The sequence below is a fragment of the Calonectris borealis genome, chromosome 14 (genome assembly GCF_964195595.1).
Source record: "Calonectris borealis chromosome 14, bCalBor7.hap1.2, whole genome shotgun sequence".
In the NCBI taxonomy this organism is placed as follows: domain Eukaryota; kingdom Metazoa; phylum Chordata; class Aves; order Procellariiformes; family Procellariidae; genus Calonectris; species Calonectris borealis.
This window is the reverse complement of record NC_134325.1, coordinates 466,559-485,525: the sequence shown is the minus strand read 5'-3', so window position 1 is coordinate 485,525 and position 18,967 is coordinate 466,559. Positions and strand designations below refer to the sequence as shown.

Here is an 18,967-nt window from a genome sequence, read left to right as displayed (position 1 = left end):
GCTTCCCATTTACGTACACTAGCATTTAAGAATTGTATAAAATAAACTTCATTCAAGCAGTTTTAGATCAGAGATCCAATGACACGGCTAGACTATTATAACCCTACTGCTCCTGACAAAAGATGGTAGGAAACAAGACTACAAGACACAGCTTCTCCTTCTAGCCTGGATTATGAACATTATGTTGAAATAAAAAAATTGTTTGCTTCAAACTGGTGAACGATAGGTGTATTGCATTGTTCAATAGCTGTTTTGTCTCCACATTCAAGTTCACATACACACTGTGTAAAAGTTTGCAGAGAATCTTAAGCAGCTTCAGAAAAAGGAACTGGAAGTATAACTTATTCTGTGCAACGTCTGTGATCCTTTTCTTATTGAAAGATGAATTTGAAGGACTTGTAGCAAATAAATTCTTCTGTTGCAGAGAAAATACAATTTGGCAGGGGAAAAAAGGGAACTAACATTAGAATCTCTGCCTTGTAATTCAGTTTTGCAGATCCCGATGCCAGCTGTAACCACAACTAAGATAAGCTTTCATTAAGTGGTGAAACTTCACTGGTTGTAAATTAACAGGCCGGGGCTAGTCTAATCACTGGGGAGAGCTATATCCCTAGCCTTTCACATATAACTTAAAAAAAAAAAAAAGTAAAAAAAAAAGTGATATCTCAGCTACAAAGCAGCGAGGAAGTACAATAACAGAGTTTTGACCCAGCTCCTTTTGCTCTCACGCTACAGCAAAGGGATTTTAAGGGACCGCAAGTGGCCTGGACCACGGGGAGCTCCAGGGATCACAAGCAGAGCAGGGGGGAGCGAAGTCCTCAGTATTCCCAAACGCAAAGCCCGAACACTGTGAATCTTGTTAGCCAGCATCACATGCAGACGTTTGTATTTAGCTCTGCTTCCGTACCCGAGCCTCCGAAAAGTGATCTGTATTCACTTTACGCCTTCTTATTCCCCACCACCAACCAAGCCCTTGTGAAGTGGCAGCAGGTGACAGGCGCAGGCCAGGCTGCCCAGACCAGAGCTCCTCTCGCTGCTCACCAGCCTGCCCAAGGCCGCCGTAATCAGAGGTAATTGCCCGGGCTGTTATCTCCCTGCAGCCTGCGTCCCGCTTCCAAATACCTCTAATTGAATTGCTATAATTTTTGCCCTTTCTAATGCAGTGGGTTGGCGAGGGGGAAATGACTCGGGGGAGGCGGAGGAGAGGGGGGAGGGCGGCTGTCGGCTCCCCCCTCCCCACTGCCGGAGGGCGTCCCTCCTGCGCGGTCGCGCTGCAGCCCATAAAGAGCGGAGGGAAGGGAGGGTGGGCGTGCAGGTCCGCGCCCGCGCCCCGTGGCCATGCAGTGAGTGTCCGCCGGCAGGACCGCAGCCGTGGGACGAGCCGCCCGGCGCCAGCACCAGGCGAAACGCTGCGAGGGAGAGGTCGTCGCGCCCCGGCTCAAGGTATTCCCCTCCCGGCCTCTCTCCCAGTGGGAATTTGGGCTCTAAACCGGCAGGCACAGCCGCCCTGCCCCACGGGAAGAAGGTTCACCCCCGCTTCCCACCCGCGGCGGCTATGCTCACATGCCCTGGGGGATCCGTCACTGGAAGGCAAAGTGATAACTCGGAGTATTTACCTTAGTACGGTTTCTTTCCAGATGCAGAAGTGCACTAGTTTCCTGTTTCTGTCTTTAATCCTTTGTGCCACCCTGTCAGAAACATTTGGACTGGTTTTCTCAGTAAGTACTGTTTCACTGTTGGAGGCCCTATCCATTGGGCAGCATCCATGTCTCAGCTGGCAAGTAACAGTAAACCTTGCAGTGGTATACACTGTATTTAGATATAGGGGTTGGACAAAAAGTGGCACTCAAAAAAAAAAAAAAAAAACCACCACCATTTTGTGCAGTAAACAGGTTTTTAGTTAAGAATTTGGGGCTTTTGAATACTAGTTCCCTAATATGACTAAAGAGAAAAAAGAGTGTCTAGTTTATAGACCAAAATTGAATGGATGCCCCATCTGACCCAGAAAAGGTGGTGTACATATGGACCCTTTTATAAAAAGGTTGTCATGTAAATCCAAACAATTAAAGAAAACACTGCTTTTTGTTAAGGTGATTATCAGGTGGTAATATAAACTTGGTGTATAAAGTCAAAATTTCTGCCTCAAAAGTGCAATTTGTAGTTTCAGTTATATGATGTGAAATCTTCACACTACGTGGATCTCAATAGCAAAACTATTGACTTAGATGGGGAGGGGGCATGAGTTCAATATTATTAGCTTTTATCTTTTACAATATTTCTTGATTTCAAGCCTTCAGAAGATACTTTCTGCTAAGAGAATGTCCATTTGGTGCTGTTTGCTTTGTCTTCAGAACACCCTGTGAAGTTCACGCAGTAACATACTTGCATTTTTTTCTTTAAGGCAAAAGAAAAAAGGGGCTGGACTTTGAATAGTGCTGGTTACCTACTTGGGCCACGTAAGTCAAGCACTCTTTTTTTGCATTATTTCAAAATGCAGAAGTTTTTTTTTTCTTATAAACCAGTTTGCTGTAGTGTGCTACTCATTTTTCTGATGAATACAGTAATTTTGTCTAAAATTGGCAGACTGCAAGACTGAAGAAACTCATTTGGGAGAATACTTGTTTAGATATTTGTTACATGCCTATTATAGAACTGAGTTGTTTTAGGCAATAACTGTTCTTTTCTAAAGCAGAGTTGTGCTGTGAGGCTTTATATCCAGAAGCACATTTGGTCACTCTTTGTGTTTCTGAACTGTAATTTTCATATGACAAATACTTCCCCCTTTCCGGCCTCTCTCTCTCTTCCCCCCCCCCCCCCCCCCCCCCCCAAGCATTACAAAATCTTATAGCATCTTAGATGTCAAGTGAAGAATGACGAAATGTGACATTTTGGCACTTCTCAATGCATTTCAGATTTCACCTTTAAATCTATTTGAGAATGGCTTCGCTACCTGGCTCTATTATACTACTTTTTTTTTTACTTTTTTTTTCAATTCAAGCAAAACAAATTAAAACAATAACATGTAAACTCATGACTGTAAATATTAACAGTTCACTATGTGAAAAATATTTAATGTACAAGGTGTTTAAAATACAGGAATACATTGGCTTACAAAGAGGAGAATCACAAATGTAGATCATAAGGAAAGAGAAATGCAGTGCTAAACTGTCTCAAATACCTGTCCTCTTACCATTGTTTCTTGTTAATGTAATAATATTCATTACCAATGTTTCTATACTTTCAGTCTCAGTAAGACATGACAAATACCACAGATACTTACTATGACTCTCTTCATTCTTTTAACCAACATTAAGGATACCTAAAAAGAGATTAATACACCTTAAACCTATTAACTGGTTCTGTAAATGTCTGGAAATATATTTGCCCCGAAGCAGATCTAAACAAATTGGCAAAGATACTGTGGGGAAATGTACTTGTCAAAGTGGCATTTATCTAAGACTGGATAATAGGAATCATCCTTTGTTGCAGGTCGTATTGATCAGCTTTTACTGATAAAGGAAATGCCCATTGCAAGGGGGAGAGAAGAGGCACCAGGGGCATGTAAGATAGTTTACATGAATAACCTTCAAAAACTATCTGCAGTTTTCTTTTAAGCAAACTCATCAGCAACATTTTCTAAAAATAGAGGAAAGAGTAGCAAAAACAACTTCCCAAATTACACATGAATGTACAAACATTACATTTTTCATTACAACTTCCTCTGAATTCAGTAACAGCTTCAGCAAGTATGTAGTACAGCACTGGGTCTGTAAATGATATAAATCATAAGCACAAATTAGAAGAATTTTTTTTTTTGGTGACACGTTAATTGTTCCTTTGTCATTTTGTACATCAAAAGTGCCCATCATGATCTTTTCTTTGAAATCCATGAAAAGCAAGCAATATAGCAAAGGTTGTTGTTAGGTCAATTAACTCCTCTGATTTTTAATTTATTTATCAGATGCAGTAGATAACCACAGATCTTTTAATGACAAACATGGTTTCACTGGTAAACGTGAAATACAGCCTGATGAGGATATTAAAGCAGGTAATGAAATTCTGAAAGCCAGTATTGTTGATTTGTTTTTTATGTTTAGTAATTTATTTACTGTTATTGAGTTAACTAACTACTTAGATACAAGGCTATTCCTGCACAAAAATCCTAATAAACATATGAAAGGAAGGAAAATAAAGTTTGGCCATTCAGTGTGCTCTTTGTACATAGTTTAAAACATCTTTGTGGCTAGGGAAAAGTACCATAATTATGTTGTTTTTAAAATGTAATAGAGCATATTACTTTGAATAAACCTAGTTTTTTCTTTTTATATGTTCAAATAAGTATTTCAAATGTCACCCTAGACACTCAAGAGTTAATTTTTTTCAGCAAAGAAGTGAGCCCATAAAGGAATCTTTCAGTAGGGAAAGCTATAGAAACTGGCAATTTTTTTTTTATTCTGATACTCCAGAGCTGAAACCAGACCTCAGAACTGTATAGCACTGTTTATATGTTGAAAGAGGCTTCACTATTTAAAAAAAAAAAAAAAAAAAAATCTATGTTAAGTCTCACAATATTTCCTGTATTTAAGTAAGGTGGATTGTCTTCATTAAAAGATTGAGAACCTGATCAAAACCAGAGTCAAGTCAAGATATTGTTTCGAGGTTGCATGTATCAGAACTTAGTAAATGGCAATGAAAAGGATGCAGCCTTGTTCTGGATTCATCATCCAAAGCTGGGCCTCTACAACATAAGTGTAGACTCCTTTTATGAAGAGAAGCTGACACTTTTAGGATTTATTTTGAACACCTACTCAGGATAAGATGTAGAAACTTCTAGAAAAACTCTCTCTTTCTCCTGAGGAGAAACTAAATCTGCTGCAGACATCTAAAGTGAGCTGGGATGAATCTCATCTTTAGACTGTCAAAGAATGATCCGTTCCTCACTGCAACCAAAGAAAGCAGTGCTTACTTGAGCGCCGTTGCATTCGTCACGGCACTAATGGGGGAAGACAAAGTCCCAGCCCCAGAGCTCTCGCAGGCTATTTTAAAACCACGCAGCACAAAGCAAATGGAGCTGACACTAAATAAGTTCATAAATAAAGGAAATGTGCTTAATTAAAATTTCATCAATATAATTACTTTGTAAATAGAAGAGTAACATTAATATGTTTCTTAGAATGTTACATTATCAGAATGACTTCCACTTTAGTTTTGGTACGTAGTTACATAGTGGGGTTTTGTGTGTGGTGTTTTTTGGTTTGGTGTTTTGTTTTTTTTTTTGTTGTTGTTGGTTTGGTGTTTTCTTTGTTTTTAAGAAAAAAGGGAAGGGGGGAAAAAAATAAAAAAGGAAGGACCTATTTCCTCAAACACTGGTGTGGGAAAAAAAAACCCCAATATTTTGCCAGTCAGAAACAGTGTGAAAGGAAGGCATTTGTAATCTAACAATGCAGCTCACATTGCAACATGTTGCCATTTGTGGGTATACTACCAGCTCCTTTACAGAACTATCATCTTCAGCGTTACGGAACTCTTTTGCCAGGTACTGCTGCACCTCCACAATTACAAGTAAACCCAACCAAACTTGTCTGGATGGGTCCTGAAAATTATATAACTGCCTCTGTTACGAACCTCATTTTAGATGCTCTTCCCTCATCAAAAGTTTTCTTTGAAGCTGAAGTTTATTATGGAGTTCCTATCCAAAGGAGATTTGAATACAAAAAAATAGATAAGGTAGTCAGAATTCTTATTTTAATTGAAAATGAAGAATTTTTTTAGTTAAATTCTGCTGATTATTTACAAAAGTATATTAAAATGGCATTACATTATTACTGTAAAATAATTCATGCAAAGGACTGCTCTCTGTCCTTGGAGGAATGCTGCAAAATGCACAAGCTCTCCAGATAACCTAGAAGAACTTGTAAGCTGTACTGCTACATAACACTAGGTCCAGGGGGGGAGGGGGCAGGGGGAATTATGAGCATAATTAGGAAAATCTTTACATTCCAAGAACATAACTGTTTCTTTACTAGAGTCTGCAAATAATTAGCTACACAGAATAAAGGTCAATAGCAGAGTATATAGAAATACACATATACAATATGCTCAAATATGTTCAAGTTACTAAAGAAAAATATTTATCCAATAAATACCACATTGGTAATAAAATCTGGATCAATAAACTACTAATATAATAATGATTAATTATAACAAAAATCCATAACAGGTTAGTTGGGAATAAAAATTAAATTAAGGAAAACTTAATAACTAAATTAAGGAAAACTACTAATACAAGTATTATTATTGTAAGTAATAACAATATCTTTGTGTTAGTTCAAAGACTGCCAGACAAGACTTTTAGATACAAATTTCTTAAATGTTGACTCTCTATATACCAGAAACCTCTGTGTCCCTTACAAGTCCCCATCAATATTTTTTAATTGTGCTACAGAGGTCAGTCAGCCTTCTGACCTGTATGCCACTAGAAGCCTAAATCCTCTCTTCCATCGTGGAGGAACTCCCCAGTATTCGCCGGTTGCAAAGTCAGTCTTTCAGACTATTTTCTGAGATTAAACACATTGCCTATGATAACATCAAGGGACAGTATTTTCAGTGATGTAATAATGGATAATAACCAGTCAATTCTGGTACCCTCTGCTCTATATGTACAGAACTAAAAATCTTAGGGAAATTACCTACCACTTGTTCTCTAATATAGAACAAATCTCCATCCTGTTGATAAAAAGCAAGATGCCTCCCCCTTCTTCCCCCCCAAAAAAAAGCTTAGCTTTTGGGCTACAGAACACTTGTATATCACTTGAGTGGCTTATTGGGAACAAAGTCAGACTACATGAAGAACTTTTAACTGTTTTGCAAAGCTAATGAATTTGTTTGCTAAATTTACCTTTCCCTTCAATCTCAGGCTAGTGGACACAAAGGATAGAGTTGAGAACACAGGATAACTCTCTTCTGCAACAGGACTCAGAAGGCCTTAAAAACCATGACCATTAAGGTGTCAAAGCAGCTCCTATGCAGCAATAGTATACAAAGCTGGGCAATTCTGATTCTGAGAATTGCAGTTACCTACCTTGAAGTGGCTTTGCTCTTCCATGAAGTGAGGTTTTCCATTAAGGATTTTTAAGGAAAAAGAAATTTCAGACAGCTTTTTTTCAGAGTACTCATAAACCTAGCCACAAAGTCACATACAATAGATCTTTATACCATGTGAACATTAAGTAACAACCAACTTGTTTTATAGGGAATCTTGGAAGACCACTGGCTGATGAAAACATTGTGCGCACAGTAATTGAATTTTTGACTTACTTGCATCTTAAAGGTTCGTGAATACCTTTGTAATCTTTCACTTTCTGGTGTGAAATTTACCGGGAAGATAGGACTATCCCTGAATGTACAGGTCTGCTGCGTATTTGAATGTGCAAGACTTTGAACAGCATCTCTGGTGGGGGGAGGAAATGTCAATTCCCTTTTAGTGCACTTAGGAATAGGCCTGATTTAGAGAGTGCAGGTAGTCCTGCCAAACTGCAGGTCAATGAATATCCAACATATCAGGGTTCTAATACGATTCCAATTCTCTGGGCACTGTGAAAATAATAACAGCTACTAATAAAACTGTATGGACCCAGCTTTTAGCAGAGTTGAAAACAAACTAAATACAGTCTGATTACATGGGAGTTAGTATAAAACAATTCACTAATAAATTAAATAAGACCTCAGTTTAATGCCAAGAACAATTGGTTGAAATTCTGACAAAAGAAATACATCTCCCTTTCTGCATGTATTCTACAATAAAGTCACATTATAAAATTACAACAACACTAAGCTGAATATTGGCAAACAACTCAAAATGCTGCTAGTAAAAACTCTGTGGAGTCTCAAAATTGTGACAAGAGTTGTAAAATTGAGCTTACAGCTGATTCTATAAGAATGGTAACTTTATTATAGCATTAGGTGAAGAAGAAGTCTGGCTGCTTCTGAGTTTTCATTAGTTTTGCTTTTTAAAAAAACCCCCACAATTCTGAGCTTTTAAAAACCTCTTCAGCCCTTCTAAAATGTCTACAAAATGTTCAAAACCATAATATATACTTGCAAAGAAAACAACAGGAAGGAAAAAAGTTATCTTTACTGCAAATGTTTCAGGAATTCTCTGTCTCAGAAAGCAGACAATTCAATAAATCTGTAACTTCTATATTCTTACCTTTGTATACAACAAATTATAAGCAATTTTGTGGTAATTGTATGCTGTGGAAGAGTAACAAAGAACTGTGTGTTACACAGTTGTGTATTTTAATTTTATTATTAAATGAGACTTTCAAGAGATCTGTTCATTTTCTGCGTATCTAGGAAACAAAATTCTAGACTTCTTTGGCATCATTTTCTAAATTATTTGCATCCACCCAAGTGAAATAATTCTCACTACTAAAAATATCAACCCAGTGTTTATTGAATCAACTTTGCATTTGAAGCAAAAACTCTTCATGGTTAATGCTAAGGGCCTGAGATAATTCAAATATATATTTAAAGTAGATTATTAGCATGTATATTTGCTGTGGACAAAGTAGTATCTTGTTTGTTGTGCGACTGTGAGGAAGAAGGAGCCCTAAACACTCCTTTACCCTGCTATGTGAGCCTAGGAAGTATAACCAATAACTGGACACAACAGAAAGGATGTGAAACATGTTGAGATCAAGCATGAACTCTCTGATGAGTAGGCTAAGAGCTGCTAAATTGGGCAAGAAAATAAAATGCATCTCATAGAAATACAAATTACTTGTTCCCTGGGATAAATGAGCAAAAAAGGCTGTAACTCTAAGTAACAATTCCTTGTTTAGGATAGTGATGACAAACAGCTGTTTTTATTCAGAAAAGAAGGTATTATCTGTCCTCACAAAAAAAAGAATCTCCAGATCATATAAAATGGCTTTTCCCTGAGATAGTATTCCCAGGTTTCAGAAGAATGTTATCATATTCTCTCTTAACAATATTTATTGGCAAGACCTAGTACAAACTCTTACACAAAATCAGAACTGTAGATTTAGGAGGTGAAAAATACACTTAATACGGTAGAGACACTTTTAACATTTTTGCTGAAATGAAGCTTTACTACATTAAATATATTGGTTTAGATATGTTGCTTTGGGGGGAGCTGAAAAACTCCCACTCAAGGGATTCAGATTCAGGGAATGGTTATTCAGATTAGACAAACATTTTGATATGCAAGATAAAGTGAATATTTTAACTGCTAAGAAGTATCTTGGCGATAACTAAAAGTGGTGTTCAGCTCTTTCTCTTGAAAACTGCTCCCTCCAGCTTTAAAGGCTTCCCATATAGAGCAGGTTGTAGGATGGCAGCCATAACTGGATAACATTAAAACTTTTGAGATGCTGGGATCCAGCAATATCAATTGACATAATAAAATTGATATAATTTCATTGTCATTCTGTCACTGCTGTTTCTTAAAATGTGAAATTATAGCAGGAAGATATTATTAATATTCAAAAGAAAAACCCAACAGTTTATAAATTAATATGAAAAGTTCAAGGATTTGACTCTTACAGTTGAGAGAAAACTATAAAAATGAATACTACTGAAATTTGATTTCATTATTATTTGCTAAGATTAATACGCATACTTACATATGTGTTAATTCTCTCTCTCTTTTTTTTTTTTTTCTTTTTTCCTTTTTGCAGAGGTGGGAGCACTTGACAAACTACCTTCACCAGAGGAAACAAACCAGTCTTGAAGAAGAATGCATTTTTATTTTGTTGTAGTGTAGATTTAGATTGAATTCTCAACAAAAGATCCAAATGAGTTGAAGATGAGAAGTATTGTTTGCATTTATCTGATAAATGGTAAACAGCATTCTTCCCTCTGGATTTTTTGTTTGTTTGTTTGGGGGTTTTTTGTCTGCTTTTTTTTTTTTCCTCTCCTGTGATGTTATAGTGTAAAATTTTGCCTTGGTAAAATTTTTCTGTAGGTAAATGATAAAATAAAAATAAAGAGCAACTACATTGTTTCATTTTTAAAATTAAATACATACCAGTACACAATACATCATATGCAAAGCCCAGGTTAAATTGTAAGGTTACACTGCATTTATACTCTGCAAAATTACATTAAATTAAAACATAAATACTACATATTGGGAACCTTAGCTAACTGAGAAAAAGAACAGTGACTTCAACCTGCTGCCATACAGAGTCTTTTTATGTCACAGATCTGTCTGAACTTCAACGCTTCATGGAAGCCTTACTTCCTGTTCATATTTTCGTAGACATGAAATAAACTCACGTTCATTTTAAATTTTGTATTATTTGCCTGTAATACACCAGCCCATTGACCAAAGCATACCTTCATGCAATGCAAATTTAATTGTTCTGTACAGGTAATAGGTTTACACAAATCCTATGTGTAGGATTCCTATTCCTATGTTGTCAAGAATACTGGATCTGTATTCTTTAATGAAGAAAATTTCCTGTCCACTCCAAGATGAAAAAAAAAAATTATTTTATGAGATGCTTTAGTCCGAGTCCAGCAAAGTACTTGAATACATGCTTAATCCCTATGAAAGAGCTTTGATGTACTGGGACCAGAATGCTAGGCCCATACACAATAAATGTCATATCAAGAATGAGGAAAGGTTTGAGAAGATAGAGAGTCTTAGAAAGATTTTTTGCATTCAGATGACTTTCACTCTGCATACTGCAATGAAATATCATCCTTGCAAAATGCTGCTGTACACTAGAGTGCACAGACTGGCAGAAATTTTGCAGAACATTATTACATGAGCTGTTTTTCACTTTTAGCATAGCAGAATACATTTTAGATGCCAAGCCACTAGTGTCTAATTAGAACGCACATGGTTATCTCACCTTGTCAATCAGCCTGTGCTCTTCCTCTGATAATCCCTCAGCCTCTGATCTGATGTTTGATGTTCACTTTCCAAAGTGTACAAAGTACACTTTTTATCAGATCCAAGGAGTTTCTGAGCAAGCTCTTCAGACAATGTTTTACTGTTGGTTTTTTTTTGAAAGAGTAATAAAAAAGTATACACTGCTAGTATACATGCTGCTAGTTCAACGTTATTCGGTAAATTTATGGATTTCCAAAAACGTGAAAAAAGAGTAGAGTAAAATTTGACTTCTGTATATTAGTGTAGTTCAGTAATTCCGAACTCTCATTTTCACCAGTAATGTCCACGTTTCCCGTCATAAACTTGAAGCAGAGCTCACTAAAATCAAGAGGCATTCTTTTCATTGTCTTCCATAACTTGGTTCATTGACTGCTAAGAACCGGTATCCATTTGCAGAACTCAATAACAAGCCATCTTTCTATGGCAAAGCAGCTGAATCTATGATCAAATAAAAAGAACACAATCTTAGCATTTGAAATAGGATAAGAAATTTAGTTTAAAATTAGAAAACAGTTATTACTTAAATCAAATTAGCATACTGTCAGCTCGTTAAAGTTGGAATGGTCTTGTTAGTATGTTTATTTGAAATTCTGAAATTTGAGATTGTTTGAAATACTGAAAGACTCATAGGATCAAGTTCCTTGGAAGATTTACATCACTGTCTAAGTGGGGAGGCCCACAAATTTTTACTCATTGTGCTGCACTGCATGTATTGCATACATATGCAATGTATTATATTGCAATGTATTATGCATGTATTATAAAAACCACAAAGGATAATTATAATCTAATTACCAAAAGCAGTCCACATACTTTCACTTAATAATTACTGCATTCAAACACATACTGGTAATATTCCAAAATACAGAGAGAGGTAAAATTTTCAGACTGTTTCTTCACCCTCTACAGCTCTTATCTTTGCAAAAACAAAGGGGCAAAAAACAATAAAGGGGCATTTTTCTGGATCAATTTCAGTAACATTATTATTTTATTAAGATTCTTATTTTATTTAAGGCATGTCTTACGTCACTACACCTCAGACCTAAATTCTGCAAATATTTGGAATGACATCTCCATAATCAGCCTCTCAGACAAACACCTGATAAAAGATGGCCCTTAAACCATAATTTGAAAGCGATTAGTTTCAACAGGGCAGAGACAATAAAAAGATGTGACAAGTTTCAGTAGAAAAAAAAAATCCCTAACCATTTCCTCTTCATTTCATTTATCTGCTCATTTGCATACATTGTATCCCACTTTTGTGTAGGATTAAACACATATCTGCGCTAAAGACAAAAACCAAAGTCTAAAAAAATGAGTAAAACTTTGTTGTAATGTTTGCCAGTGATATGAAATTACCCAGCATGCAAATTTAACTCTGACAATGAACAGAAGGCTTGCATGATGGACAATAAAATGGCAGATGAAACTAAATGCTGATGCAAGCAAAGTAATATACGCAGAGAAAAACAACTCTAATTTTGCATGCACATAATGATGGTCTAAATTATCTCCCAAAAAATAGCTTAGACTCATTGTACATGGTCCTCTAAAAAAAGTCATTTTAAACCTCAGAAGCAGTTAGAAAGGCAAATAGAATGTTAGGAATTATAATGAAAGTAACCAAAACCAAACCAGAAAACATCATTATGCCATCATTCCCAACTTCGACACCAGCTGCAGTTCTGGTGAGCTCATGGCAAAAAAAAGCACTGTAGAACCAAAAAAGCTATAGAGAAAAGTGGTGAATATGTTCAGCAACAGGGAACAACTTTTATACCAGAGAGATTAAATAGATTGTGACTTTAGCTAGAGAAAGAAACTAGTAAGGAGAGAGGTGACAGAGTCTTAAGTGTCATGGTAAAAGTGCTTAGCGAATTCTCTACTTCTTGTAACAGGATTTAATGATTACCTGATAAAATGATCAAGTGACATTTTTAATCCCCACCCCCAGAAAAAGGAGTCCTTTTCCATACATCTCATGATGAAATTGTGGCACTGACAGGCACAGGACATTGTGGAGGCCCTAGGTTCTGAAAGGAAACAGTTATATTCACAGAAGAAAAGTCCTTCAAAGTCCAAATGAAACCACTACCTCAAAAAGTCTAATTAAATTGTTTCTTAGAACACATTACAGACATGTGTGCAGAGAGCTATAAAACAACCCTTAGCACCTGATCTATAATTCAGGGATTAATTAAACAGGGCTTCTTCATCTGCACAGCATCTGATGCCAGCTTACAAAAGAAACTTGGAAATTACACATTTTTGGCTAAAAATTCTGCAGAAATGATTACTACCTATATCCAAAGAGGTATAATTTTATACAGTGCTTCACCTGTCAGGTAGTCTCACTTGTTTAAATGCAGATCAGTTCAGCATAAAAGAGGGAATTTCTGGTGGCACAGCTGACATAAAACAGTCTATTCAGATTAGAAAGTCATTAGGCAGCTGACAGGATACATGTATTTTCCCACCTGTCTACTCATGTAAAGGTCAGACTGCAAAATTAGCATGGAAAAATTAGATAGGACGCAGAATACTGAGGACGTTTGAGGGGGCTTGATACTGGGGTTGACATAATTCTGCTTTCAAGTTTAATGTTACCATAGTTAAAACCAAACTACAGCTCTTTTTGCCTGACTAGTGCACTAACTTCCTAAGATAACAGAGAAGCTTGGTGTGAGTTAGTTTACAGAAGATTCTGACAATTTTTTTTGCCTTTCAAAACAAGATGAGGAGCTATGATATGAGATAGTATGTAAAGCACACATTAATAACTCACAGAAAAAGCAATGGAAGTATTTTCATGATTTCAGAATACATGATACAAAAAAGCAACCAGTTAGAAATGGACACCAGGAAATACTTTGTAATTTGTCCAGGATATAAATTGCCTTAGGCGATTTCTAAGGCAGATATGAGGATTAAAAGAAAATTTAGAGCTGAGTGTTATAAGTAGAACAAATGATTTTTCACCAATTAACAAAGTACATTAACAGAGTGCAGTACTTCTGTCACTACTTTGTGTTCTATTATTTATTTTTCAATAAATGCAAATAATAATTCTGATAATTTTGTGAGGACTGAGCATGACATGGACCAACCATAGAAAACTGCAACTCACAGATTGCCCTACTACTCAGATTCAGTAGTTGGGTATACAAATGTCAGTTGCTAAGATTTTTAATACCTCAAAGCATAGGGTATTTGTGAATTCATGTGCAACACTCAGCACCTCCGAGAAACAAACTTTGAAAAGCCAGAGTTGAGCTGCAGATGAGAATTATTTTATCTCCTTACTTGTAAAGCACTACATTATTCCCAAATACTTCATCAAATTCCCTTAGATTCAACTCGTGTATGTTCCGTCATCTGTGCTATTTCTAGTTGAATTGATCTCCACAGATTTTCCACTAATTAAATACATATAAATCATACAGCCTTTCTGAGTGCTGGGAGACATGAGTCTCATATTGAATGTCTGTCTGAGAGGAAATTCTAAAATACCAAAATACAATCTATCCCAAATCAGGATAAAATGTTACCATTCCATTTGCAATTTTTTTCCCCCTTTGGTACAGTTTCTAATATAAAAGTTGACTATTTATCACTTACAAACACTTAAATAATTAATTCAGAATGGATTGCTTTTATAATTTCCCCTCCAGAATGTTTATGAGGTCATATGTTTCCCTGAAATGATTCTATTTCATTAAAAATCATTCTATCAGAAAATAATTGATCTGATTTATGAACATTATGGCTATTTTTTACATTTATCAATATTAAAGGTGGTATTTCTTGACAAGATTTAAAACTGAGGCTCTGATCATTTATGTCAATATAAGGTCCTATTTGTAGAACGAGTATCCTTTGCTTATTATTTATACAGAGGTCAGTGTAGGGGAATCACACCTTGCTTCCCTAAGCTCTTTCTGCAATTTCATAGCTTTGTCCAATTCTTCTTGAAGTCCTCTAAAAGATAGTAAATTCAGGAATCATTAGCTTTCTGGTGGTTTTCACATCTACTGTTCTCTGCAGCTATTAAAACCCTACTCAAAACGGTCTTCAAAGATTTGTGTGAGAATTTTATGCATCTCCGCTGCAAATCAGTGTTTGGGGACACTATTCTATTGGGTAACTTCTTTTAGGACTCTTCACAGGAGCTTTAGGCACTTGAACTAAAGAGGGCAGTTCTGCTAAGTGAAGATCTGAATCACCTTCTGCTCTCTGCTAGCCAGAGAGTGAGCCCTGGCTCTGAATCCAGAGTAACCTTTTAAATTAGGCATTTTGGTTTGCTTCTTCAAGTGAAGCAGAATGAATCCAGGCCCTAAGACTCAGATAACCAGTAGGAGCAGACAGGAAAAATAACCATGTTTTTACAGCTAAAAGTGTTACATTTTTGCACCACTTTTCAAAACACAATTTTGCAAATTGTGCCTGCTTGGCTTTCATGCTGGTCACCTACTTAGTCACTGTTTAAAAATACAGCTTTTCAAAGACAACATATGAGGGCCAAATCCTGACTTATGAAACTCAGTATAGTGGTACTGATGACCTTGAAAGTAAGTTTATTTATATCAGTTAAGATCTGACCTTATCCAGTGGAGCAACATTATAAAAAAAACGCATTTTAATAGAACTCAAATCTTATGCTGATGTGGTGGTGCATTTCCCCCCCCTTCTCCTTGGCCACTTGTTGATCTCAGAAATTTCCATGAAACCTCGGCCTTGGTGTACTGAGTCCGGCGGTTGAGGGCTCTTTGACTTCAAGCCACTCTCCATCATATACCAGCAGTCCTGGTTAACAGGGGAGGTCCCGGATGACCGGAGGCTCATCTACAAGATGGGCCAAAAGGAGAATCCAGGGAACTACAGGCCAGTGAGCCTGACCTCGGTGCCAGGGAAGATTATGGAGCGGTTCGTTTTGAGGGCACTCACAAGCCATGTGCAGGTCAACCGGGGGATCAGGCCCAGCCAGCACGGGTTCATGGAAGGCAGGTCCTGCTTGACCAACCTGATCTCCTTCTATGACCAGATGACCTGCTAGTGGATGAGGGAAAGGCTGTGGATGTGGTCTACTTGGACTTCAGTAAAGCCTTTGACATTGTCTCCCACAGCATTCTCCTAGAGAAGCTAGCGGCTCACGGTTTAGACAGGTGCACTCTTCGCTGGGTAAAAAACTGGCTGGACGGCCGAGCCCAGAGAGTTGTGGTGAAGGGAGTTAAATCCAGTTGGCAGCCGGTCACGAGCGGTGTTTCCCAGGGCTCAGTGCTGGGGCCGGTCCTGTTCAATATCTTTATCAACGATCTGGACGAGGGGATTGAGTGCTCCCTCAGTCAGTTTGCAGATGGGTGGGAGTGTTGATCTGCTGGAGGGTAGGAAGGCTCTGCAGAGGGACCTGGACAGGCTGGATCGATGGGCCGAGGCCAATGTATGAGGTTCAACAGGGCCAAGTGCCGGGTCCTGCACTTGGGCCACAACAACCCCAGGCAACGCTGCAGGCTTGGGGAAGAGCGGCTGGAAAGCTGCCCGGAGGAAAAGGACCTGGGGGTGCTGGTCGACAGTGGCTGAACATGAGCCGGCAGTGTGCCCAGGTGGCCAAGGAGGCCAAGGGCATCCTGGCCTGTATCAGAACTAGTGTGGCCAGCAGGAGCAGGGAGGTGGTCGTGCCCCTGTACTGGGCACTGGTGAGGCCGCACCTCGAATCCTGTGTTCAGTTCTGGGCCCCTCACGACAAGAAGGACATGGAGGTGCTGGAGCATGTCCAGAGAAGGGCAACGAAGCTGGTGAAGGGCCTGGAGCACAAGTCTGATGAGGAGCTGCTGAGGGAGCTGGGGGTGTTCAGCCTGGAGAAGAGGAGGCTGAGGGGAGACCTCATTGCGCTCTACAACTACCTGAAAGGAGGTTGTAGCGAGGTGGGGGTCGGTCTCTTCTCCCAAGTAACAGCGATAGGACGAGAGGAAATGGCCTCAAGTTGCACCAAGGGAGGTTTAGATTGGACATGAGGAGAAATTTCTTTACTGAAGAGTGGTCAGGCCTTGGAACAGGCTGCCCAGGGAAGTGGTGGAGTCCCCATCCCTGGAAGTATTTAAAAGATGTGTAGATGAGGCGCTTAGGGACATGGTGTAGTGGGCATGGGGGTGTTGGGTTGACGGTTGGACTCGATGATCTTAAAGGTCTTTTCCAACCTTAATGATTCTATGATTCTATGACTATCAGAAACTCTGCATAGCTGAGGCTGGGAACATCCTCCTACTGCTTGGCCCAGGTGTCCAGTAGAACAACACCGAAACCTTGAGAATTTTTTAGTAATCACCACCTGGGACTGTGGCCAGGATGGAAATTTATGGATGACTAAAGCCAATCATCTTGCGAACCTATAAATGGTGGTCCTAAGTGAGAGCCTTTCAGCTCTCCTGGACCGCAGCGGGCTGCACCCAGCATCTCCCTCTGAGTGGGACGCTCCTCAGAGCTCACGACCTCTCTGGTCTGCAATATTCAGAGGACCGTTGACAAAAGCTGACGACGGGACCCAGGCTGAATCCCTTCACTCCTTGACACTCAACCCTCACCCTCACTCATGAGAGAAATGCTGAGACATTTCACGTGAATATTTCTTCACTGAACTCGAGGGGAATTTTTAACAGGTATACCTTTTGTACATTTATCTATATATATTTCTGTCTGTGTGTGTGAAATAATAGTAAGCATAATCTGTAATTAAGTCGTGATTGTAGTAGACTCTACTAACACTTACTTTGTAAATATTAAATTAGTTAATGATTAAGTGCTGCTAAAACTGTGAATGAACCCTAGACTGCTGCTAAACACATATAGTCCCTAGGATATAAACCCTTAGACATAAGGGTTTTTTAATATGTTTCATCTGTGTAGTAAGTAATAGAGTGAACCTTGCCATTGAACTCTGTTAAGTTTCACCTTTATAAATCTCTATTAAAATCACTTTCTGCTAATACCTTTGATGGTGATTGTTCGGGCAGTCTCTAAGCCACTCATTCACGACAGCTGAGTATAATTTCAGAAATAAAAGCTATAGTCACCCTCATTCCACAAACAATACTCCTCCTTCCCACCTGCTGCAAAGTACATTGTTCATTAAATCCTTCTGTCACTTTGGGCCTTCAGAACCATCTACTGATTCTAGCCATTAAAGAAATGATACTGTGTCTGTGTATTATTTAGAAACATCCCCACATCTGTGAAATCTTAATTAATTTTATGTAGTTCAAACTATATAACTTCTTTTTTCAAAATATTTATGTTTTTCTCTGCCTTTTGGTCCATTTTTGTTTGAACTCCTTTTTCAGTGCACATTATAGACAGTATTTTATCTCTCACCGCAGCCCTCAAACATCTGTTTCTAAAACTCAGTTTGATTAAACATAATAGTTTTGTTGTGTTAATCGTTATTTTGGTAATTCTTCTCCCCACTCTAGCTATCTATTAGCTTAAAACACAGTAATTACCAATAATTCATATTTGTGGCAGTGTTGACAAGCCAGATATTCTTGGCTGGGTAAAGGAAAACATTTTTTCCTTCTATGATCTCTAGTGGCTATTACGCATGTGCGTTATTCTTTGCCTCAGCCAGATAGAAAGGATGCTTTCCTTTGTGGGGAAAAAAAATTTTAAAAAATCCTTTCACCATACTACCTTTTGTGAATTCACAGTGGAATCACATCTGTGGTCAAACCTGAGATACATTTTTCAGAAGAATCAAAGCAAAAAAGAATTCTAATCCCCTATTTTCAAAAGTGATTTAAGGACAGGTTTTTTGGAGGCCTTAATTTATTTTGAGATGCAGAAACACACTTGACTGGATTTATGGGAGCATGCAAGGAAGTCAGGTGTTGAACTACCCACAAGATTTGAAATTTTGATTATTTATATGCAGTCTGAACCATTATTAAAGCAAGAACTTGTGTGCACTTATAAATCCAACTTGATACTAATCTGAATCTTAGGATGCCAAAATACATTCAAAAACCTGATCCTTTATAGGTGAAAGCCTGGAGA

The 18,967-nt window shown here is 38.0% G+C and overlaps 1 protein-coding gene across 1 annotated transcript; it reads left to right on the top strand.

Annotated features, from left to right (window-relative positions):
* Positions 1–1,238: 1,238 nt before the first annotated feature.
* LOC142087953 (galanin peptides) lies at positions 1,239–10,091 on the top strand. The gene is made up of 6 exons (XM_075162753.1): positions 1,239–1,443; positions 1,638–1,718; positions 2,402–2,456; positions 3,962–4,048; positions 7,253–7,330; positions 9,702–10,091. Exons 2-6 carry the CDS (start codon positions 1,638–1,640, stop codon positions 9,752–9,754), a joined length of 354 nt encoding a protein of 117 aa, XP_075018854.1. The 5' UTR covers positions 1,239–1,443; the 3' UTR covers positions 9,755–10,091.
* The last annotated feature ends 8,876 nt before the right edge of the window (positions 10,092–18,967 follow it).

Excerpts from the sequence above, each read along its gene's own strand:
- LOC142087953 (XM_075162753.1), top strand. The coding sequence starts at position 1,638 with ATGCAGAAGTGCACTAGTTTCCTGTTTCTGTCTTTAATCCTTTGTGCC. Across the intron at positions 1,719-2,401 it reads CATTTGGACTGGTTTTCTCA|GCAAAAGAAAAAAGGGGCTG; the intron begins GTAAGTACTGTT and ends TTTTTCTTTAAG. Across the intron at positions 2,457-3,961 it reads TGGTTACCTACTTGGGCCAC|ATGCAGTAGATAACCACAGA; the intron begins GTAAGTCAAGCA and ends TTTATTTATCAG.